Source organism: Bubalus kerabau, chromosome 4, assembly GCF_029407905.1.
Source record: "Bubalus kerabau isolate K-KA32 ecotype Philippines breed swamp buffalo chromosome 4, PCC_UOA_SB_1v2, whole genome shotgun sequence".
NCBI classification, from domain to species: domain Eukaryota; kingdom Metazoa; phylum Chordata; class Mammalia; order Artiodactyla; family Bovidae; genus Bubalus; species Bubalus kerabau.
This window is the reverse complement of record NC_073627.1, coordinates 53,857,530-53,882,654: the sequence shown is the minus strand read 5'-3', so window position 1 is coordinate 53,882,654 and position 25,125 is coordinate 53,857,530. Positions and strand designations below refer to the sequence as shown.

Sequence of the window (25,125 nt, the reverse complement as noted above, 5' to 3'; positions counted from 1 at the left end):
AATGTATTATGCAAAACCCATCTGTCAGACTTAGATTTTTGTCCCTTCTTTTGTGTTACAAAAGACATAATTTAAGATAGAGGGTGTAACTATTCATCAAATCTTAATTGTCCTGAAATCTACAAGATCAAAAATTGACCATTAGAGTTATTTGAACACCTACTGTTGTGTCAGGAACTCTGCTAAATATTTTACATTCATGATCTCACTTGATTAGCAAGAACATCCCTTCAGGTAGGAAAGGTTAGATGGTGAAAATAGAAGTTCATAGCAGTTAACCTGTAGAGTCTCACACAGCTAGTGAGTGGGAGGTTAAACTTTAATATTTGCTCTTTCATTGTGGCATGTTGCCTCACTTGGTAACTATCTGTATGCTTTGTATATGTGCTGTGGTGATCTTTGTGTACATTTTACTAGTAGGAGGAGCCTGGTAGGCGTCAGTCCATGGGGTCGCTAAGAGTCGGACACGACTGAGTGACTTCACTTTGACTTTTCACTTTTCCTGCACTGGAGAAGGAAATGGCAACCCACTCCAGTGTTCTTGCCTGGAGAATCCCAAGGACGGGGGAGCCTGGTGGGCTGCCGACTATGGGGTCGCACAGAGTCGGACATGATTGAAGCGACTTAGCAGCAGCAGCAGTTGGTTGTTTTTAGGTCAGAAGTTTTTATATTATGAGAAAAGTAGGGGCCAGGTGAACCAATACCTGATTTTCTGTGCCTTTAAACAGGTATTTAGCTGAGGTTTTTCAAAGGGCTTTATCCAGGTTCCTGGTAAAAAGTTGTGCAGAATGATTGGGATCCGATTAACTTGTAATATCTAAGAATTAACTATATCCCTTTCATAAGGCTGAACTCAAATTTCTCTTTCTTTCCTTAATGACTGGAGAGTGAATGTGTTCCAGTCTGAAGCCACTTGTGAAAGCAGGAAACTTCTGCTTTACTATGTTATTCATGTTTTTGTGTTTATTCTAGTGTAAAACTAGAATGGAACTCAAGAAGACTGTTGTGCTTGGGGAGGAAGAAAGGGGAAAGTGGGAGTAGAGCATGCCTGTTCAGTTTGAATAGCATAACCATAGATGGGAAAGGGGTTAGAGATTTGTGGGATTGGGCTTTGGAGGCAGAACTGCCAGTAATATTAATACTTCCTGTTCTGAATCATTGGGTAAATAAGGGCTTTTCTTTAAGTTCTGAAGTACAGCAGATTTTATTATTTATTTATGGCTGTGCCTTGAAGCATGTGGGATCTTTAGTTCCCCTACCTATAAAGAAAGCTGAGCACCGAAGAATTGATGCTTTTAAACTGTGGTGTTGGAGAAGACTCTTGAGAGTCCCTTGGACTGCAAGGAGATCCAACCAGTCCATCCTAAAGGAAATCAGTCCTGAATATTCATTGGAAGGACTGATGCTGAAGCTGAAACTCCAATACTTTGGCCACGTGATGCGAAGAACTGACTCATTGAAAAAGACCCTGATGCTGGGAAAGATTGAGGGCAGGAGGAAAAGGGGACGATAGAAGATGAGATGGTTGGATGGCATCACAGACTCAATGGACATGAATTTGAGTAGACTCTGGGAGTTGGTGATAGACAGGGAGGCCTGGCGTGCTGCAGTCCATGGGGTAGCAACACACGGAGTCAGACACGATTTAGCGACTGAACTGAACCTGTGCAGGGATTAAACCTCTGCCTCCTGCAGTGGAAGCTTGGGTCTTAACCACTGGACTGCAGATTCTGAAGTACAGCAGATTTTAAAGCCTATTTTTGAAAGAGTAGGAACTGGGTCCATTGAAATCATTTTGTCACATTAAAATTTTTTAATTATGCAATATACCATTGTGTAAAATGTCTCAGATGTTTAATCCAAGCTCTATCTTAGCTTTCCTCAACTTCCTCATTTATTAAATAATTAAAATAATACTTTTTGGCAGTTGTTATGTTAGACTATAGTATGTGTTTGTATTTATATCATGATACTTAGCCCATACAGATACTCAAATATTCATCCTTAGCCCTTTTGCTGGAGGGCCTCTTCATCCAGTAGAGTTGAACATATATGCTATGCGAGAGGGGGCAAAAATGCCTATTTAGTGAGTTATTGAAGCCAAGCTCTTGGAGTTGTACCAGATTCTCCTCCTCCTCTTCCTCCTTTTCTTCATCCAGTCCATTTCTGAAGTGGGGGAGAAAGAATTGAGGTCCTGGGGGTTGCAGTTTTTAAGGACCCTTGGAATCGTGTGAAATGAAAAATGAGAATTGGATTGAGAGTTGCTTTCATCTATTTCTGACCAGCTGCTCATCTGAGAAAAAGGGCTTAAAAACGACTATTGTGGACAGAGGGAAGCAAGAGACTATCCACATATGCTCAGCTTGACAAACTGACTTTGGGTAGATCTCATTATTTGAAAGATTAATAATTAGGGAAGACAACTTGTAGGCAGAAGATAGTTTACAAAATCCATCTCTTTCCCAGTTCTCTATAATACTTTACATTCTTTCCTACTGAACTGTGCAAATCTATGGCAGGTTTCTTTTTTAAACCATAAAATATTCCTCTGGAAAGAGTTTCCTTACGTAAACAGTCTTACCAAGTACTCATATTACTGAGTCCTTTCACAGTTGCTTCTGTTTGAATTGAATACTACATCATTATTCAGTGAAGGCTACCATGGACTTGAAATCAGCTGCATTGGTAAGAGGTAACACGTCTTATTATTCTTCTCTGTATTGCCTCACAATTAAAACTGTCTGATGTTGTAAGCAAACATTTTAAATACTGCTTGAAAACCAGTCCATTAGGGAGATGTTTCTGGAGATTATAATCCAAAAAGAAGTGTAAAACAACTCCTGATACATAAAAAGAAATCAGAGGCATGTTATAAATTTACCATGATTGCACCATAATGAATTTTTTAAAAGCACTGTGATGGAATGGAGATGACTTTTCTACTGCTAATGAAGACTCTGTTGTGAAACATGCATTTGAAGAGTTTAAAATGGTTTCTGAAATGTGAACAGTAGAAAGTCATTTCCAGGTTACTCTATACGTTTAAATGTTTATAAACTTAAGTCAAATGACTACTTGAATTATATATTAAGCACATCTAAAATTAAAATTAACCATTTAAAAATGAACAATATAGTGGTATTTAGTATGTTCACAATATTTTGCAGCTATCACCTGTATCTAGTTCTAAAGCATTTCATTAAACCAGAAGGAAACCTCATATCCATTAAGCTGTCGCCTTCCTCCCATCCCCCCAAACCATTAATATGCTTTGTCTCCGAATATCTGTAAATGGAATCATACAGTCTGTGATCTTTTGTGTCTAACCTCCTTTGCTCAGCATACTGTTTGAGGTTTAGCCATATGTATTAGTATAAGTACTTCATTCTTTTATGGCTGAATAATACTCCTTTGAATGGATATACCACATTTTATTTTTCCTTTCATCAACTGATGAACAAACATGTGTTCATTCTACCTGTTGACTGTTGTTAATAGTGCTGCTGTGAACATTAATGTACAAGTTTTTGTTTGAATACCTATGTTTAGTTCTTTTGAATATATACTGAAGAGTGGAATTGTTGGGTCATATGGTAACTGCACTCTGCAGTGTGGGAGACTGGGGTTTGATCCCTGAGTCGGGAAGATCCCCTGGAGAAGGAGATGGCAGTCCACTCCAGTATTCCTGCCTGGAGAATTCCATGGACAGAGGAGCCTGGTGGACTACAGTCCATGGGATCAGAAAGAGTTGGGCATGACTGAGTGACTAATACTGTAACACTGTGGTAAATTCTGTATTTTAACTTTTTGTGGGACCACCCAACTTTTTCACAGCGGCTACACCATTTTACATCCCCATCAGCCATGTATGAGGGTTCTAGTATTTCCACATTCTTTCCAACAGTTATCAGAAGCTTTTTTGGATGACCAGGGAATAGTCTGCTTGGGAAAATGAATACCCTGTTGGGTGTTTTTATTTCTGTGTGTTCTCTCCCAATCTTTGTAGTTCTGCCCTCCATTAAATTGTGTGTCCTGCTTTAGATTGCATTTCTATTTCTTCTGAGATAATTAATACCTGTAACCACCACCTAGAACCAGTCATAACTTTGGTAGCATTCAGTTGTTTTGTGCCAGCTAAATGGCATTTATACATGAAAGGGCAAAACCCTGGGGAGTCACATCTATCTGCAAGATTTGGGGTGTACATGTATTCCCCTGCAGCTTGGTTAGAATTAATATGTGATATTTCATCAAATTATTGGGTTCTTAAAGAATGAGTCACATACAAGGTTTGAAATTTTCCAGTTAGCTGGCTACAAGTAGGAAAAATTCTTTGAGTCTCCTGATAGTTTACCAAAGCTAGTAGTCTTACAGTTCCTGTCTACAACTATGGTTCCTTCCTGAAAGTATTAAACATTTTGGAGTGAGTGACCAGAGTTAAAAAAAAAAAAAATTCTCCTGAGAATGATTGCTTCAGAGATTTACATGGAGTAGAAACAAATGTATATGTTAAGTATGGAGTCTACAAGGGCATTTTTATTTGTTGCTTAAAATGTGTGAAGTACATAGAAAACAGTGGCTGCTATACAATTGATGAAAGAACTAAAGGAATGCTGCGTTTTCAGCATTTTTAAAATTTCCTATAGGAAACAGCAATCGCAGTTTTTGACGTTGTGCTAGTTTCCTGGAAAGGCTCAGCAGTCACTACTGTCAGCATTTCTTCTCTGCGATTAATGCTGGTGAAGGTAGAGGATGTTTGGAACTTTAAAGGAAGTCATGCTGAGTGAAATCCTTGGGTAGGAAGTTAACCAGATCTTCAAGCACTTAAAAATATCAGTATTGGGTGACATCCAAGTATCAACAGGACTAAAATTGTTGACTTCTTTACTCTAGCAGTAAAGTAAATAAAGACTTAAGTCTTTATCAGGATACAAGATGCAGGGACTTCCTTCTCTGCCTAGTGGTTAAGACTGTGCTTCCACTGCAGGGGGTGAGGGTTCCATCCTTGGTGGGGGAACTAGGATCCTGTAGGCCACATGGTGCACCTCCCCCTCCCCCCAAAAGACGCATGGTTCATTTACAGAAAATGTAACTGAAGTAGGATTATATGAGAGCAGGCACAAAAACTGCCTTGTCTGAAACACAGTATCTGTACATCCTTCCTTTACATTGTAACTATTAAGACGAAAAAGGAGGAAGGAACCGGAAAGTGTAAAGCCAAGCACTAATTGTGAAACATACTCCTTAATAATGCTGTCATAGACACAAAGTTTAATATATTTTGATCTTCAGCTGATTCAGCTGGTAAATGAGTTGTGTCCTGAGCTTACTAGTCATTCATTAGGAAGCAGACTCCCCGGGTGTGCTTATAAAGAAACCTGTTTCCAGTAAATGTTCCTGTCTGATCAGATGTAGGAAGTGCTGGATGAAATTAGTAGACTCAAAGCAAATTTGTTATTCTTTAAATTGTATGATATTTGTAGGCACAAACACAATTGTGATTGATTGCTTAGACAGACGTTAGGCTGATGGAGAGTGTCATTTTTAGCTAGTCAAAGAATTGGACATTGAAAAAGTAGTCTGGTTTTAGTTGGTTGAATTGTCTTATGGCAGAATTTTTTACTCTTTTTATTTTTTCTACCCTTTTTAACACATGTATACTATTGGATTAATATAGACATAGTCCATTTGGTTCCTTTAACAACGTTTTCATAGTTTGATCACTAATGTATTCTAATAGATGCTGACTCACCGTCAATGGATTTCCTGATTTCCTTGATACGTGAAGGTTTTTCCAAGCTTTCTTTAGTAACAAGAATTTTGAAAAAAAGCGATTCCCACATTGGCCCTCGCTATGTAATGTTAGTAGCATGACATCAGAGCCAATCTGTTTTCGAATAGTTTGTCATGAGACCATGGTCCCAGAGTTAAATAACTGTAAAAGGATAGAAATCTCTAAAACAAATTCTTATGTGCCCCCATGCTATTCTAAGAGCTTGTGTGCTTAGTCTCTCAGTCGTGTCTAATTCTTTGCAGCCCCATGGACTGTAGCCCACCAGGCTTCTCTGTTCATGGGGATTCTCCAGGCAAGAATACTGGATGGGTTGCCATGCCCCCCCTTCAGGAGATCTTCCCGACCCAGGTATCAAACCCAGGTCTCCCGCATTGCAGACAGATTCTTTACCATCTGAGCTGCCAGGGAAGCTCTAAGAACTTGCCATTTATTAAACTGCTTAAACCTTTTATGCAGCACCTAATCATGCCTTGCTCCCCCTCATACAGTGATAGACACTTTCTCTTTTCTGTTTGCCACATGGACAGTTAAATCTATAGTTTCAAAACCAAGACTGGAAAATCAAAGCTTAAAATGTTAAAAACTGATGAGCATTTAACTTAGATTTCTGAATCTAATATTGCTGAAGTTAAAAAAATTTTTTTTACCACATTTCTTTGATTTTAATACAGTCTCTTTCAGAGTCAACATTTTTTAAATTGAGGGTTCATCTTCAGTTGTACTCTTTCTGCAAAAGCTTTTTGACATTGATGAGCATCTTAGAAATTGAGGCAGTGGTGGTTTATCAGGCACAGAGATGGGCTTTTCTTTTCCCCTGTTCTCTGAAGAAATTACATCAGCACCTGGGCCTTAGCTATTTGAATGTTCAGCGCTTTCTTGAAAGAAACACGCAGAGTGAGGTGGGCTCTTCCTTGGACTTGTAGCATTGAACTTTGTAGACTTTTTTCCCTTAAGCCTCCTGCAGCTACCTGGGCTCTGAAACCTGAAAGTTGTAATTTTTTTCTGCTTCCCCTTGTCTTGTCTGAAATCCTTATCTAAGGTGCGTGTGTCTTTTTGCCAGCTGTCCTTTATATTTTGCCAGAATTTAATTTAAAAGAAGTTCTCCCTTTGTCCTTGTTGGACTCGGAAGAAAAACTTCTGAAAACAGTGCTCTCCAGTAGAACTGTGCAATAATGGAAATATTCTACATTCTGTGCTTTCCAGCATGGTAGTCACATGTGGCAGTTGAAATGAGATCAGTGTGACTGAGAAACTGAATTTTAATTTTATTTACTAAGCTAAAGTAAATGGCTACATGTGACCATATTGGACAGTGCAGCAAACCTCTCAGTTTTAATTGGGCAGATGTTATTCAGCTTCTTTACAGAGCAAAATCAAACCAGATGAATGATTTGATTTTCATCTCTGCCTTTTAAGGTTGTATTCTGCCTTCCTGCCCTACAGGTAAACTGTCCAATAAAGTCTAATCCTTATAGCTTCAATTTAATTTTCAAGTTCTGTAACCTTTTCATCCCTTTTTTAAAACTTCAAAAAATAATAAGTTTGCACATTTTCATAATACTGGTGAGAGCATATACCCAGTCATCTAGATTTTTAATGCTATTTTGCTGTATTTGTTTTAAACATTTTTAAAAATTTAGGCTATTATAATGGTTCATAAATATTCCAGTATGCATGCATCTTTAGAAAATAAGAAAAGCTTTTTATAATCACAGTAGCATTATAACATCCTAATAGTTAACAATTCCTCAATGTTCTGAAAACCAGTCCATATTCAGATTTCCCTTATTGTCCCTAAATGTTAATTTGGTTTGTTTAAAGCAGGATCCAGGCAAGATCTGTATGTTGCCTTCAGTTATGACTCTTGTAAGAAACATTCTAATTCTTACAGAGTTTGAGATTTACAGAAAAGTTGAAGAATGGTACAGAGATTCTTTGCACACTTTACCCAGATTTGTCAGTTAATTTTTTTTTTTTTTTGCTGCATTTGATTTATCCTCTTTCAGTACATTTTTTTTACTGAACTGTTTGAAAGTGGTTTGCAGATATGATGCCTCTGCCATTACATACTCTGCTGCTGCTAAGTCACTTCAGTCGTGTCCGACTCTGTGTGACCCCACAGACGGCAGCCCACCAAGCTCTCCCGTCCCTGGGATTCTCCAGGCAAGAACACTGAAGTGTGTTGCCATTTCCTTCTCTAGTAGTGTGTGAAAGTGAAGTTGCTCAGTCATGTCCAACTCTTAACGACCCCATGGACTGTGGCCCACCAGGCTCCTCCATCCATGGGATTTTCCAGGCAAGAGTACTGGAGTGGGGTGCCATTGCCTTCTCCTATGCTACATACTCTAGTATGTGTTTAATAAGAATAACAAAATGGTCTTATACAGCCATACTGTAGTGATTGAGGTGAAGAATTTGACAGACTAGTGTTATCTCAGGCTCAATTCAGATTTCATCAGTTGTTCAGTAATGTTCTTTGTAAGAAAATTCAGGATCATGAATTGCATTGAGTTGTCCTGTCTCTTTTTAAAAGAATATAGGTCATTTTTCTTGTGGCATGTTCCCCAGTTTGTGTTCGTCTGATGTGTCTTCTGATTGAATTCAGGCTGTATGTCAGAAATACCGCAGGAGTGATGTGTCCTTTGTAATTCTTCACATTGGGAAGGGAAGCACATGCTGTCATTTTGACTCATTGCTAGTTATGTTAACTTTTATCATAACCCTTGGATGAGGGTTGGGTCTAACAGTTTTCTTCACCATAAATCTCCTTTCCCTTTGTTTTGTGGGAAGGTATTTTGAGACATTACAAATACTTCTTGATTCTCAAAATTTCATGTGTTCTTGTATCCATTGATGATTTTTGTCTGAATCGATTATTGTGTTGATTGCAAAATACTGACTTTTAAAGAATTCCATCAGTCTTTTACCATTTTTAAGTTAGCTTTCTTCTGCGAGGAACAGCTTCTCCTGTTTTATTTATATTAGTGCAGAATCTTGGGTTTCATAAATCCTTTAATCTGTAATTATCCTGAAAAGTAATTAGCCATATGCAATTAGTAAAGAAATGTTGTCCTTTTGTGTAAGAATATTTGAGCCTTTAGAACTATTGAGAGGCAGGAATGGCAGAGGCTTTCATTCTTTAAGAAAGTTTTTATTTGAGGAGCTATGGTTTAGTTGGGTAAATGGATCTGAAATAGTGGGGCATGGGCAGATTAGGAAAAATTGGGAAATTTTGGTTTTAGAAATGTATCGGGGGCTGGGGAGCGGTGTGTGCGTGTCTCTCTGACCCAGCTAGCTTCAACTCTTGGGCGCACTAAGGGAGAAAGTGCTTTCCACTTCAGCTGTTTCTTAGCCTTGAGCTCTTTAGGGTAAAGAGAATTATTTCTCCTGACCTTACGCCTTCTGTTTGCATTAGTTTTCCTGGCTTGCTCCCTAAACAAAGGTTTAGGAGATATATTTGCCAAGTTTGCTAGAAAGCCTCAACAGTACTGTTCCATGTGCCCCTAAAAATAATAATTGAAGTAAAATGGGGTTACTTGGCATGGATATATTACATGATTCTATGTTACGTGATTTTGAAGAGTCACGTGTCTACCTGACTTTTAGTTGGGTAAATTTAAAGAGCAGAATTGGAAATTTTAAAGGGTAATTTCCTTTTCTCAAAAGAAAAAACAAACATGCAGTGTCTACTAAGTTGAGCACAGAGAGACTAGTAATCTTTTTATCAGTAGTTCAAAGAAATTCACACCCCGAGTTTTAGCCAACTTCTAGCACAGCTGAATTAAGCAGATAAAATGCAAATTCAAAAAAAGCTAATCTTGAGCTGGCCAGAGTACTCATGTATTATATGTGCTAATAGTATCTAGTGAGGCTTTACTATGTTCTGAAAGCACTTCAGTTAAATCCTCACAATTGTGGGAAATGTACTATCATCTCACATGTTTCAGATAAAGAAATGGTAGATATACAGAGATAACTGATTTACCTTTGGTCATTTATGTGGCAAAACTAGGGCTAAACCCAGACATTTTTTCTCTTATGAATCCACAAAACTGATTTTGGATGGCATTTGTAGTTTATAATCAGAGTTATGCATTTGTATGGTAATTGTCTATTTGAATGGAGAACCTTCTCTGTTCTCTGGATTGTGGGGAATCTGAAATACTGTTTCTCACTACAAAACTAAGAATGCAGTGTCTTTTTTGTCTTTTGGCATGTAATCTAAATTGGGGGGACAGGGGGAAAGGAAAAGGAAACAATTCTGTATCATTTGTAAAATATAATTCCAGGGCACTCCAGAGTTTGGGTGTGCTGATTAACAGTAAATCTATTTACAGTCAACCCTCCTCTCCTTATCTGTGGTTTCCCATACATATAAAGGCCTTAACCAGCATCTGTGGATTTTTGATGTCTGCCAGGGCACCTGGAACCAATCTCCAGTGGGTAACTAGGGATGAAGGACTACTTATTTTTTAGCATCTGAACTAGATTTAAGTGTCAAGTCTTAGAGTAGTGCCACTTACAGACTAGTATGCAGAATCTAGCCTGGAAACGAAACAAACTGCAAAGTTCAGGTGACTTCTTTACAAGGGAGCAGTCAGTGGCTGTGTGCTTCTGTGCATGTGCCATTAGTGCTTTGGTTTTTTTTAAGGGAGACTAGTGTTGTTTCTTTTTAAGGGAAACTGGAAATATATATACATATTTTTTTTTTAACCTGGGCATAGGATATCTAAGATGGAAAAGTATCCCTAGTTGCTGGCGGGAGAGAGGTATTACTGGAAATGTGGAGTGAGTGCCTTTTAATAGTAGTTATACCCGTGTGTCACCCCACTCCAGTACTCTTGCCTGGAGAATCCCATGGACGGAGGAGCCTGGTAGGCTGCAGTCCATGGGGTCGCACAGAGTCTGACATGACTGAGCGACTTCACTTTCACTTTTCACTTTCATGCATTGGAGAAGGAAATGGCAACCCACTCCAGTGTTCTTGCCTGGAGAATCCCAGGGACGAGGCAGCCTGGTGGGCTGTGGTTCATGGGGTCGCACAGAGTCGCACATGACTGAAGCGACTTAGCAGCAGCAGCAGCATACCCTTTTGTATAGAATGAATTCTTTGTCATATGCATGTCACAACTATTCAAAAAGAAAAAGATTCATTTTTTTGGACCGAAGGGTATTGACTCCATATTCTTATTTTATAAATAATAGTTATAATAAAAATTATTTGAAGTTTAAAAAAGATACTTTATTATAGAAACTTCCAAGAATATCTCAGAATATTCCCAACTTCAACAGTTGAGAGTCCCTTGGATACCATGGAGATCAAACGAGTCAGTCCTAAAGGTAATCAACCCTGAATGTTCATTGGAAGGACTGATGCTGAGGCTCCAATAGAGTTAAGCCACCTGATGGAAAGAGCTGACTCATTGGGAAAGACCTTGATGCTGGGGAAGATTCAGGGCAGAAGGAGAAGGGGACCACAGAAGACATGATGGTTGGATGGCATCACCGACTTAATGGACAGGAGTTTGAGCAAAGTCCAGGAGATGGTGAAGGACAGAAGGGAAGCCTGGTATGCGGCAGTCCATGGGATCACAACACAGTTTAGCGACTGAACAACAAACTTCAAAAGTAGTGATATTTTGCTAATTGAGAGGATAAAAAATGTGGACAGTTTGAGTATTATTGTGTATTCTCTGAAAACAGCTGCAAGTATGTAGATGCTTAGTATGTTCTCTTAATTTATTAATGGTTTGTTCCACAATCTGTGATTCAGTTTCTGTGGTATATAGCTCATATACCATTCAGTTCAGTTCAGTCGCTCAGTTGTATCTGACTCATTGTGACCCCATGAATCACAGCACGCCAGGCCTCCCTGTCCATCACCAACTCCCAGAGTCCACCCAAACCCATGTCCATTGTGTTGGTGATGCCATCCAACCATCTCATCCTCTGTCGTCCCCTTCTCCTCCTGCCCTCAATCTTTCCCAGCATCAGAGTCTTTTCAAATGAGTCAGCTCTCCGCATCAGGTGGCCAGAGTATTGGAATTTCAACTTCAACATCAGTCCCTCCAATGAACACCCAGGACTGATCTCCTTTAGGATGGACTGGTTGGATCTCCTTGCAGTCCAAGGGACTCTCAAGAGTCTTCTCCAACACCACAGTTTTCAAAAGCATCAATTCTTCAGCGCTCAGCTTTCTTTATAGTCCAACTCTCATATCCATACATGACCACTGGAAAAACCATAGCCTTGACTAGACAGACCTTTGTTGGCAAAGTAATGTCTCTACTTCTTAATATGCGGGCTAGGTTGGTCATAACTGTCCTTCCAAGGAGCAAGCTTCTTTTAATTTCATGTCTGCAGTCACCATCTGCAGTGATTTTGGAGACCAGAAAAGTAAAGTCAGCCACTGTTTCCACTGTTTCCTCATCTATTTGCATGAAGTGATGGGATGGGATGCCATGATCTTCGTTTTCTGAATGTTGAGCTTTAAGCCAGCTTTTTCACTCTCCTCTTTCACTTTCATCACCATTAGACCTTTATAACTGACTAGAATATTTTATGGCTAGTATATGTTGTTTTGAAAATGAAACCTGTTTAAAAACATTACAGTGTGTTGGGTTTTGTTCTTTGTCTGCACTGTGCAGCTTGTGGGACCCTAGTTCCCTGACAAGCGATCAAACCTGGGCTTGCAGCAGTGGAAATGTGGAGTCCTAGCCATTGGATCGCCAGGAATTCCCTTCGTTGTATTTTAAAGTTTTAATCTACACAAATACTATTAGACATAGATATCTAGTATGATAACCCTTTTATGTGACCCCATTTTGAGAGTGCATCTACACCAGAATTGCTTTGGGATGTTTTCCTTTTTAATATACCCTTGGAAAATTTGGGAAGAATTGGTGAGTGTTCTGGGCTGGAAAAGGTCAGTTTTCATTCCAATCCCAAAGAAAGGCAATGCCAAAGAATGCTCAAACTACCGCACAATTGCACTCACCTCACACGCTAGTAAAGTAATGCTCAAAATTCTCCAAGCCAGGCTTCAGCAATATGTGAACCGTGAACTTCCTGATGTTCAAGCTGGATTTAGAAAAGGCAGAGGAACCAGAGATCAAATTGTAAACATCCGCTGGATCATGGAAAAAGCAAGAGAGTTCCAGAAAAAACATCTATTTCTGCTTTATTGACTATGCCAAAGCCTTTGAGTGTGTGGATCACAATAAACTGTGGAAAATTCTGAAAGAGATGGGAATACCAGACCACCTGATCTGCCTCTTGAGAAATTTGTATGCAGGTCAGGAAGCAACAGCAACAGAACTGGACATGGAACAACAGACTGGTTCCAAATAGGAAAAGGAGTTCATCAAGGCTGTATATTGTCACCCTGCTTATTTAACTTCTCTGCAGAGTACATCATGAGAAACGCTGGACTGGAAGAAACACAAGCTGGAATCAAGATTGCCGGGAGAAATATCAATAACCTCAGATATGCAGATGACACCACCCTTATGGCAGAAAGTGAAGAAGAACTCAAAAGCCTCTTGATGAAAGTGAAAGTGGAGAGTGAAAAAGTTGGCTTAAAGCTCAACACTCAGAAAACGAAGATCATGGCATCCAGCCCCATCACTTCATGGGAAATAGATGGGGAAACAGTGTCAGACTTTATTTTTTGGGGCTCCAAAATCACTGCAGATGGTGACTGCAGCCATAAAATTAAAAGACGGTTGCTCCTTAGAAGCAAAGTTATGACCAACCTAGAGAGCATATTCAAAAGCAGAGACATTACTTTGCCAACAAAGGTTCGTCTAGTCAAGGCTATGGTTTTTCCTGTGGTCATATATGGATGTCAGAGTTGGACTGTGAAGAAGGCTGAGCGCTGAAGAATTGATGCTTTTGAACTGTGGTGTTGGAGAAGACTCTTGAGAGTCCCTTGGATTGCCAGGAGATCCAACCAGTCCATCAAAAGGAGATCAGCCCTGGGATTTCTTTGGAAGGAATGATGCTGAAGCTGAAACTCCAGTACTTTGGCCACCTCATGTGAAGAGTTGACTCATTGGAAAAGACTCTGATGCTAGGAGGGATTGGGGGCAGGAGGAGAAGGGGACGACAGAGGATGAGATGGCTGGATGGCATCACTGACTCAATGGACATGAGTCTGAGTGAACTCCGGGAGTTGGTGATGGACAGGGAGGCCTGGCGTGCTGCGATTCACGGGGTCGCAAAGAGTCAGACACGACTGAGCGACTGAACTGAACTGAACTGAACTGAACTGGGGATTCTCACTGAGAAGTATCAGCAATGAGGAAAAATTCTTACTGACCTTATTTGAAGAGGAGGGAGAAAAAGTAACTTTCTGTTAACCTTTTGGAATAGGTTACTTATCCTAACAACTGGGAGAGGCTTTTTAGGAAGGAGAAGTTTCCTATTTAGTTGTGTAAATGGGCATTACTTAAGTATGCTTCTTAAAATGTTTAAATGTGTAGATTGGTGAGGATTTGCCATCTAGTTTTTATTTAATTTATTTTTAATAAAGTATAAATCTTTCATATGGAGTACATTGTTGATAGAGAAGGTTAAAATATATATACACAGCTTTCTTGGTAGAATGTGTTTAATGAGAAAAAAAAGTAAAAGTACTACATAGATTGAGAAGTATCAGGAAGTGCCCCCACTTTGCAGCAAATCTTTGCTTTTTTCTGCAAATAAAACAGCTATGAGGCTAAAGGTCTCTGCTGGCTTTTGAAGACATTTCTTGATGCATTTATCTGGAGATCTGGTAAAGAATAAAACACATGTACCATTTTCCCTCCTCTTTATTATCTCATAGTGTTTTCTTCTCTTAGAGTTACCTTCTACCTACCTCTTATGTGGAGGAATGAAAAAGAATCTCTTGGAATCATTTAGTTTAGTGTGTTTGTGGTTTGCATCCTTGTTTTAATTTTACTGTTTGACTAGCACTGTTTATTTTTACTTTCTCAGACACTATAGGATTTAAGCTGTGACAGCTGAGACTCAAAATTGCTTTTGGTGAATGCTTGGTAGTAACTTAGAGGCCTAGAATTCTTTTAAAGAGTCGTTTAGAAGATAACTTGTTGCTTTTATGTATATGGTTCTGGGAACTCTAGGATCTACTGAAATATTTTTTTAATTATTGGAAAGGTAACTCAATTAAACTTGAGCCTGAGGAGTGGTCTACTCAGAAATACAAATGTATCCACCTCTTATGAAATCAGACAGCCTGGTTTGCACAAGGCATCCCTTAACCCTCCACAAGTTCCCTTCATGGATTGTTGAGGACCACTTCTTTATCTTCCTCCATTAGTTCTAAAACTGAATGTCACTAAAAGTTAAAGTTAGGAAGAAATGAAAATTGGTAATTCATAAAGTTGTAACCAAACTCACTTATAAGTTACATATCTCACAGCTTGTATACTTGCCTTGCACTACAGCATATACTTGAGCTTGTACAACTAGTTAATCGTCCACTTTATTACCATGTTTGTGTTAATAGTTAGACAATTGCTTGGTTACTTACCCTGGTATTCATTGACAAAGTTACTGTAACTATATCATTGTACCTACAGTCATTGAGGAGTAAGAGGGAGGTGAAATTACAATGTAGTCTCTTAATCTTACGTTGTATTCTTTTGAAATCCTGGACTGGTTATACTTAAGCGCTATTAGCAGAAGAGTTTGACAGAATAATTTATGTAAAAGACAGTTACCTTTAGGGCTTCCCAGGTGGCTCAGCAGTAAAGAATCCACCTGCCAATGAAAGAGACATGGGTTCAGTCCCTGGGTCAGGAAGATCCCCTGGAGTAGGAAATGGCAACCCACTCCAGTATCTTGCCTGAAAAATTCCATGGACAGAGGAGGAGCCTGGAGGGCTACAGTCCATGGGGTTGCACAGAGTTGGACAGGACTGAGTGACTGAGCATGCATGCACAGTTACCTTGGCTCAGCTGGTCCAGAAGAGAGTAGTGACAGTGATTTTTCTTTTCCCATGCTTAAAAAAATTTTTTTTTCATCTTCCTGCTTTAAAATTTTTGTTTGTATTTTGTTCCATGTGAATTTGTTACCTGTTGGAGGAAAAAAATAAAACCCTCAGGCTGGTCAAAGCTAAGAAAGCCTTCAGGTAGCCTTTGAGTGGTGGTCTATTATACTACATTTAGTCACCTAGAGAAGTGACCCAGTCTGGTAGAAGTCTCCTTCTCCTCTTGTTCTCAGTTATATATTTAACTAGTTTTTAAAGATGTGTCATCTTTAGATCTTGTACATTTGCTTAGCAAATTAATAGCTTCTGCATACACAAAGCAAATCTGATTCCATTATTTTCCTTGTTAAAATCCTTAAGTAGTTTCCTTAGGATCAATTCCTGATTCTTACTGGGGTACATCTATCTTACCAGTCTAGCCCATACTTGTGTTTGTAATCTTAATTCTCCAAAAACCTTTCATACATAATCTCTATTCCCAGTGTTACAAGAGCACTTAGAATTCCCTTAGCAGACCACACTTCTTTTTTTTTTTAGTTATTTATTTAGCTGTTTTGGGTCTTAGTAGCAGCACATGGGCTTAGTTGCCCCACAGCATGTGAGATCTTAGTTCTCCAACCAGGGATCTAACCAGCATCCCCTGCATTGAAAGGCAGATTCTTAACCAGTGGACCACCAGCAAAGCCACAGCAGACCACACTTTCATATCTCTAGGCCTTAATATGTGCTCATCCTTCTGTGGTGTGTTCTCTAGTCTGCTTCTGTTGAACACATTCACTCCCTTGCCTGTAGGCTTCCTTTGACTGGATCTCTCTTAGGTATCTTTGTTTTGGCACTTTTTGCCAAGTATTGTAACTTACTTGTCTGCTCTGGCTGATCCAAGTTACTTTAGACCAAGAACCCTGTGAAATTTTTAACTCTCTCATTTTATGCTATAATTTATCAATAATTTTCAGTTTCCTGAAGTCCAGTACATATGATCAAGTAACTACTAAATCCTAAAGGGGATTAGAGAGGACAGATCTAATAGTTCAGAAATCCCAAGCCAAGAAACATTGATTACCTCAGGTTCCTTGACCCATAAAGGCTACCTCTCAGATGTAGCTCTTACCTTTATATCTGTCTGTTCCTCCTCTTAGTTGTCACCAGATGGTTATACCTCTCAAGTTACAACTGCAGGATTATAACAAAACAATTGAAAACCATACTTGTTGGAAGAGAGAAGGTCCATTATATTAATTGCCTCATTTGAATCCGTGTAATGGAGTTGTCAGTGTTGACCTTGAAGTAGTAATGGTTAAATGAGGATTTGTAATGATGATCACACATGAATATCAAGTCTTTCTAATTCACTTTGTAGCATGATTTATTAATATTTTTTGTTTTTTTCTTCCCTCAGCTCCAGAACCTGGGTATAAACCCAGCAAACATTGGCTTCAGTACCTTGACTATGGAGTCAGACAAATTTATCTGCATTAGAGAGAAAGTAGGAGAGCAGGCCCAGGTGGTAATTATTGATATGAATGACCCAAGTAATCCAATTCGAAGACCAATTTCAGCAGACAGCGCCATCATGAATCCAGCCAGCAAAGTAATTGCACTAAAAGGTATAAACAGATTGTGTTTTTTTCTTAAAACTTTTCCAGTCCAGGTTCGATGCATGATACTGGATGCTTGGGGCTGGTGCACTGGGACGACCCAGAGGGATGGAATGGGGAGGGAGGAGGGAGGAGGGTTCAGGATGGGGAACACATGTAAACCTGTGGCGGATTCATTTTGATATTTGGCAAATCTAATACAGTTATGTAAAGTTTAAAAATAAAATAAAATTTAAAAAAAAAAAAAAAACTTTTCCTATAGGAATTTATTCAAATACAGTAATTAGAATCTTTTTTTTAGTATATTAAGTTTGGTTAAACAGATCTGCAAAGTGAAAGCTGTTACTGTGATTTTTTAAACTATTTTCATGACTTTTACTTGGCATAATTCTGTGAGCTGTCTTACTTTCTACTCATACTTGGAAAATTTTAAGATTTAGATTAAATGAATTTAAGCTTTATACCTATGGTGTGGTAATATTATATTAAAAACATAACCCCATTTACAGAAGACACAAGAAATTAGTGATTTGTTTTCTGGAGTAAAATATACTTTACTAGTATTAGCAACTAAACGTGGCAGAATTTTGTTATGGTGATAAACTTGCTCTTCATTCTGTGTCTTTTTTATATGTCAGGTTTGTGTTACATTTAACAAATTCTAAAACTGGCTTGAACTTAGACTAATTTTTAAAAGTGTATGTGTATATATAGGTGGGTATTAACTTTTTGGAATCAATGGTGTTAGTTTATTCAGACTGACTTCAATTGCCATAGTAGGGAACTAACTCTACAACCTGGCAGTCCAAACAGAGTTCAGAGGCCCTCACGCTTTCTGGGAGTCTTACGTTAAGTTTTGTCCTTTGAACTTTAGACTGAAAGTAGAATTGACTATTTAAAACAGACTCTTACGAGGGCTAGATAACTATCTCAACTTGAAAGAGACATTTAATTGGCTGTTTTTTGGTTTGTTGCTTTTCTTCTTGATAGTAGGAGGAAGTCTTCAGATTCTTGGTAATTTCTTGGTAAATTTGTGGGTGATTTGTTCCAGGTGCTGAAGTATTTAAATAGACTTGTTTTTTCCACATGATTTATATTTTGTGTTTAGTAGTAACACTGTTTGGAAATTAAATTGGTTGGGTGAGGGGTGGACTGAAAACATTCAAATAAGTCACTGTTACATCTCCAAGATAGAAGTTGATCTCATCTCTGGGAAAGATGGTCCAGATTTTACCTGGGGTACTTGTTCTGTGGCAGTGGTCTGTTATTTGCAGTACATGTTTAAGGTAGTAAGTTCCCTTCAGCCTCCTTAAAGAATTTAAATTCAATTGCTTAACAGCTCTCATTCCTCTATTAAAAGGCCATCGTTTTAATTTTCTCATAATTCTTTTCTATTTTTAATGTTATTGTTATTTTATCACATTTCTTAATGCTTTCTTATGTGTGCAGATGGTGAGTTTTCTTAAATTAGATTGTGTTAGTTATTGTCCTGTTTTATAAAAAGAATAAATTGAAAAAGTTTTCAGAGCCCCATACAGTAATACCATTATAGATTTGTGCCTTTGTGTCTACACTACATAGTTAAGCTGTCAACCCTTGCCCTCCTCCCCAAAACACCCCATGTACATATGCTCCAACCTCTTTCACATAAAGAATAAAACATGTAATTAACTAGGGGTTGGGGAAGAAACAAAGGAAAGTTAAGTCATTCCCAAATATGGCTTCCTTCTGAAACCAGTTTCAAACCCCTTAGTTTCTTTTTATAAACAGGACCATAACTCTCACAATTGTTCAAGTCTGGTTGTGGTTTACATATTGTGTGGGATGGGGATAACATTCTTCATTTTATGGAAGAAGTTTTTACCCATGTAGTAATTAAGGAGGGTTGTGGTACAAAGCTGTATGTTTTGTGTCCCTCCCATCCCTCTCTCCACCCCCACTCCCTTACTACCTTATAATTTTTGTTCTTCAGGAGCCAAATTCTCTTGAGGCTCAGGAATGGAGTTTTCCTTAGTCTCTAAGGACTAATATGAATTAGACAGCCTAGTGTTAGCTGTGGGCTTTGATCTCTATTAACCCAAATCACTTTTTGGATTGTGATGGGTCTCAAATTTTAAGTATAAACCTTTGCATCTGACTCAGTGAACTCTTTTAACATTCACAGCAGATTTCATCCTCTTTTACTAAATGTTTGCTGTTTTAACTGGTTGAAGCTTGAATTTTGTTCTTACCTTTAACATATTAACATCTGAAACCATCCTCCTTTGTCTTCCTCTCCTTTTCTGTAGCACCTCTACCTTCCCTTTGTATCTTAAACCAATACAGTGTAGCATGCACCTCTCTCATGTGTTAGTGGTACAGGTAGAGTTGAAGTAGATCCTCTTCCGAAGAAGTTTCCACAAGATATATTTGAATGGGGGATGGCTGCCTTTTAAAAAGTAGACGTTTTCCCCATGTGCTTGAATCAGATTTGTTTTTTTCTGTGTACCAACCTTTTTTTTTTTCTGTGTACCAACCATTAAGTTTATGGGTAAGCATTCTTAATTAAGTATGAAGGTTACAACTTGTTTTTCATCATTAAGGGAGCTGTTCATTTTTAGTTGGGATTCAAAACTCTTTGGAAGTAATACTATCTGTTTAAAGTGGGTTTGTTAGAGGTGGAAGTAATACTATCTGTTTAAAGTGTGTTTGTTAGAGGTGATAGTTTTTGCTTCACGTTTAGGTGTAGATTGCTCAGCCCCAGCTCCTTAGTGGTTGCAGCTCTGTCACTGTGACTACTGTAGATGTTATTAGTCTCACGCTAGGACCATTTTGTTTGGAAGTTACAGATTTTGCTGCAGAGATAGTCTGATCTAGCTAGATATTAATTTATCTTGAGCTTTGCTTTCTTAGTGATTCATAATTCTTACTTTTGTTTTTAGCTGGGAAAACTCTCCAGATATTTAACATTGAAATGAAAAGTAAAATGAAGGCCCATACCATGACTGATGATGTCACCTTCTGGAAATGGATCTCTTTGAATACGGTTGCTCTTGTTACGGATAATGCAGTTTATCATTGGAGTATGGAAGGAGAGTCGCAGCCGGTGAAAATGTTTGATCGCCACTCTAGCCTCGCAGGGTGCCAGATTATCAATTATCGAACTGATGCAAAGCAAAAGTGGTTACTTCTGACTGGCATATCTGCACAGGTAACATTTTTCTAGTTTTTAATAAAGAAAAGGTCTAGAGAATTTATGTGCTTGAAATGTAGTTTATTTTGAAATTGGATCTTCTTTGCCCATCTGACCCCCCCCCCCTTTTTTTTAAAAAGAAATAAAAGTTGCTGGTTTAATCCCTTATACTGTCATACAGGTTGGAGTACTCTTAGCAAGGTGTTTTGAGGTCTTCTCTGCGGGTTGAGGGAATGAGTTTGAGTGATTTGGAATTTATTGTGGATATTTACTGCAGAATGAGTACTCCTGCTGCTACTGCTAAGTCACTTCAGTCATGTCCGACTCTGTGTGACCCCATGGACAGCAGCCCACCAGGCTCCCCCGTCCCTGGGATTCTCCAGGCAAGAACACTGGAGTGGGTTGCCATTTCCTTCTCCAATGTATGAAAGTGAAAAAGTGAAAGTGAAGTCGCTCAGTCGTGTCCGACTCTTAGCGACCCCATGGACTACAGCCTACCAGCCTCCTCTGCCCATGGGATTTTTCCAGGCAAGAGTACTGGAGTGGAGTGCCATTGCCTTCTCCGAGTACTCCTATATCTTTTTTTTTTTTTTTTTTTTTAAAAGATAGTGTAAAAAGATGGTTGTATGTGAGGCACATTTTAAACATTCATGTTAAGCTTTAATAGAATGTTTGCAACTAAATTTTAAATTAAGCATCAAATCTACATTGAGAGAAAAGGAATTGTAAATCCTTCTAAAGATGATAAAGTGTTTTAATTATTTCACTGATTATTGTATCTGGAAGTTACTGGTTCGTTGGTACCCTAAACTTTATTCTGCTTGATCTTTTAGCAAAATCGTGTGGTGGGAGCTATGCAGTTATATTCTGTAGATAGGAAAGTGTCTCAGCCCATTGAGGGACACGCGGCTAGCTTCGCACAATTTAAGATGGAAGGCAATGCAGAAGAGTCAACGCTGTTTTGTTTTGCAGTACGGGGTCAAGCGGGAGGGAAGGTAAGTTTTGCCTTTGGAAATTGTTTTAATGAGAATTTGCCTTTTGTCTTTCTGTTACTAATTAATTTGTTATCTGATTCCAAAATAGTCTTCTCTCTTGTTAATTTGTTTTTAACATTCAGATTGGTGGTGGCTTAATTTCTTTTAATTCTGTTTCTGGTGATACTTGTCTAAAGTGAATGTTTCTTAAGCAACTTGTTTGTGTCTGCTGTTTATAGGCTTTATTTCATTGCCTTTACCAAAGGCTTTCCTGTGCATTAAGAATCACTAGGGTGGCTAAAATATACATTTGTGTGCCTTCCATCTAGAGAGTTTGATTCAGTAAGTGGAGCTCATAATGTGCATTTTAAACGCTGTAGATGACTAGGTAGAGTGGACCACAATTTCAGTACCATTGCCTTAAATCAGAGCTTCTCAACCCTGACTACACTGAAATCACTTGGACAGGTTGAAGTGCTTTGCAGGGTTCTTAGTTGCAGACAACAGAAACAGGGTATGGTTGCTTAGAGCATAAGGTTTAATAATGAAAGTATAGTGGGTAGTTTGCATTAGCTAAGAAGGTGTAGAACCAAGCTGGGAGAATTAGGAGGAATAAGGGAGAGTGGGCAGCAGCCAGAAGCCCTGGCGCAGAGCTCTGAGGCCCTGCTGCTGCTGCGATTGCACTGCTGGGTGCCCGCTTGGCACGACTGCCCCGGAAACGCAGTCTACTGCTCTTCTCATCGCCACAGCAGGTTCTCTGAAGTTTTAATATATTTTCCATGCTAAGTAGTTTTAAAAAATCAAGATAGAGATTGCTTAAAATACAGTAATCAGTAACCTGTAATCTGGGCGGGAACATATGTACAGAGGTAGCGTTCTCCCTAAAAGGTCAGAGTAATAATCACTGAACCGAGGAGTGTTCCTACCAGCCTCTCAGTAGGCCAAGCATAGAAAATACAATTTAGATATTTAGATCTGAATTGATGAATTTTAAACAGAAAACCCATAGACATTAGAAATTAGATGCACTAATTAAGACATAAGGCTGTGACATTTTTTGAAAAGTCCTCCTAAGAAAAAACCTTGTGTATAATTTTTGTAGTATCAGAAAACCAGTTTATAGGTTCTTGAGCTTACTTGATACATTGTGCTATATATTTTATAGTCGGCCATGGTTTTTTTAAGGGAAGACAATTTTTTCAGTATGGCTAGTCATTCTAGTTAAGGATGAGACCCTGTAACTTTCATATGGTTATATATCTTGGAAACCAAGTTATTTTTTAAGTCCATTCCTCACATGACTAAGCAAAATGTATAGTAGTCTTCCATTAACATTATTTGCTCTCTCTTGCCATTGCTTGCTGATGTATAGCATCAGACATTTTAAGCCAGAATGTTCTCATCCAGATTTCTGAGGTGTATGTGATTAAAGCGACTACTCACGTTGAGTCTATACTTATCTGTATTTAGAGTAGGTGTGGGCAAAGAAGACTTGAATAACTTCAGTTAGATTTCTATTTGGAAAATTTAATTGTAATCGAAAGCCATGAGAATGCATTTTTGTGTGTATTGTTTTACCATTCTTACTTTAAGGTAGATTGAGATGTGGTTGAGCTATTCAACTGACTTTTTTAAAATTTTTATCTTGAAGTAATACATATTATTCATGGGAAACTGCAAAGACAGTACAGAGAGATCCCGCGCTCTTTTCCTAGTTTACCTTAATGGTTACGTCTTACATAGCCATTTAGTACGTTTGACAAACCAGAAATCGACATTGGTTCAATTATATAATTGTGTAATTTTGTCATGTATAGATTGAAGATACATACTATTCCATTACCACAAAGATTACCTTCTTGCTACCCCTTTATAGTCACAACCACTTACTGCTAGCTTGCCATCTCTAACCCCTGAAAATCACTAATTTACTTTTCATTTCTGGAATTTTGTCTCTTCAAGAGAATTTTGTCTCTTCAAGAATGCTTTATAAGTGGAATCATATAGTATGCGATCTTATGAAGAGTAGCCATTTTTTATGTTTCCACTGGACATTGTGTCTGAAAGTTCATTTTATTACTGAGGAGCGTTCCATGGTATAACGGTTGTTACCATATAGTTTCAGTTCAGTTCAGTCACTCAGTCGTGTCCGACTCTTTGCGACCCCATGAACCGCAGCACTCCAGGCCTCAGTGTTCAGCTATTGTAGGACATTTGGTTGTTTTCACAAATAAAGCTGCTCTGGTCCTTTTTAGCAGTTGATCATAAGTTTCACTTTTCTTTTGAACAGTTACATATCATTGAAGTTGGCACACCACCGACAGGGAACCAACCATTTCCAAAGAAGGCAGTGGATGTTTTCTTTCCTCCAGAAGCACAAAATGACTTTCCTGTTGCAATGCAGGTATTTTAAGCAAAACAAAGGAACTTAAAATTTGTCCTCTAAACAACGAGTAATTAAAAAAGTACTACTGACAGTATAATTTAAGTGGTGCCTTTACTCAGAAATAGCGAAACTTTGTAAAGTAATACTTCTTTATGTAATATATAAATTGGGTTATCCCTGGTTCTTCAAAATTATGTTTTCTCTTTTATCTTATACAGTTTATTAATATTCTTGTGTTTTATGTAAGAGCTTGGGACATTGCATATTTGAATCTGCAGTAAAAATGAATAAACCATAAATACTAGTTTTTAATTTTTCATAAAAGCCTCTTGTCAAAATCCTAGAATTTTACCATCTCTGAAATGGAATGGGACTACATTTTCTGATCATTATTTACTGAAGTACTTATTTTCTTTATACAGATCAGTGAAAAGCATGATGTAGTATTCTTGATTACGAAGTATGGTTACATCCACCTCTATGACCTTGAGACTGGTACCTGCATCTACATGAATAGAATCAGTGGAGAAACGATCTTTGTCACTGCACCTCATGAAGCCACAGCTGGAATAATCGGAGTAAACAGAAAGGGACAGGTAAGGACACCTTGAAAAGCAAATTAGGTGATAAAAGAAAATAACACTTAGGACGGTTAGCCTTTTTCCAAAAAGTAAATGGTAATTTTGGATGTCAGAAAATAATGTATATCTGAAAATACAGATGCATATATATATTATATACTATTATATACTCTGCAATCTCTCTTTAACACTATCTCAGAGAGAGGAACTATTTGGCATATAGTATAGCCACCTAAGGATTGTGTTTGTGTCTCTGTTATCAAGAGAAGTGGCTCTACATGCAAAGAAATTGATAGGGTGACATCTGACAGATGTATACTTTTTTTTTTTTTTGGCTGTACCCCAGGGCTTATGGGATCTTAGTTGCTTAACCAGAGATTGAACCCAGGCCCCAGTAGTGGTGAGTCCTAGGGCTGGACCACCAGGGGATTCCCAGACTGTATACTTTTTATAGGGTTTTCTTCCTATAATCTGTAAGACTCATTATCAACTATAAGGAAAAAAATTCTTCCTATGTCTTTTTTCTCACCTCTTTAATTATTACTGAATGTTTAATGTGGGAAGGTGATATGTTACAGTAGCTATGGTAGGTTCAGTGGGGTACTTGAAAAGTTACCCAATTTGCT

At 38.3% G+C, this 25,125-nt stretch overlaps 1 protein-coding gene and 1 long non-coding RNA gene across 7 annotated transcripts in view; one reads left to right on the top strand and one right to left on the bottom strand.

The window, feature by feature from the left end:
- The window catches only part of CLTC (clathrin heavy chain), a 75,266-nt gene that overhangs the window by 5,785 nt on the left and 44,356 nt on the right, over window positions 1-25,125 (top strand). For all 6 annotated transcript variants that reach the window (XM_055577438.1, XM_055577435.1, XM_055577439.1 and 3 more), the window contains exons 2-6: window positions 17,188-17,395; window positions 20,308-20,576; window positions 21,392-21,553; window positions 23,823-23,936; window positions 24,341-24,514. In XM_055577438.1, the coding sequence (XP_055433413.1) occupies window positions 17,188-17,395; window positions 20,308-20,576; window positions 21,392-21,553; window positions 23,823-23,936; window positions 24,341-24,514 (927 nt within the window). The remainder of the gene's footprint in view (window positions 1-17,187; window positions 17,396-20,307; window positions 20,577-21,391; window positions 21,554-23,822; window positions 23,937-24,340; window positions 24,515-25,125) is intronic.
- On the bottom strand, window positions 14,433-17,029 carry LOC129649716 (uncharacterized). The gene is made up of 4 exons (XR_008713225.1): window positions 16,900-17,029; window positions 15,747-15,873; window positions 15,520-15,559; window positions 14,433-14,567 (listed from the first exon to the last, which is right to left on the bottom strand). It is a non-coding gene; the product is annotated as an uncharacterized LOC129649716 (long non-coding RNA).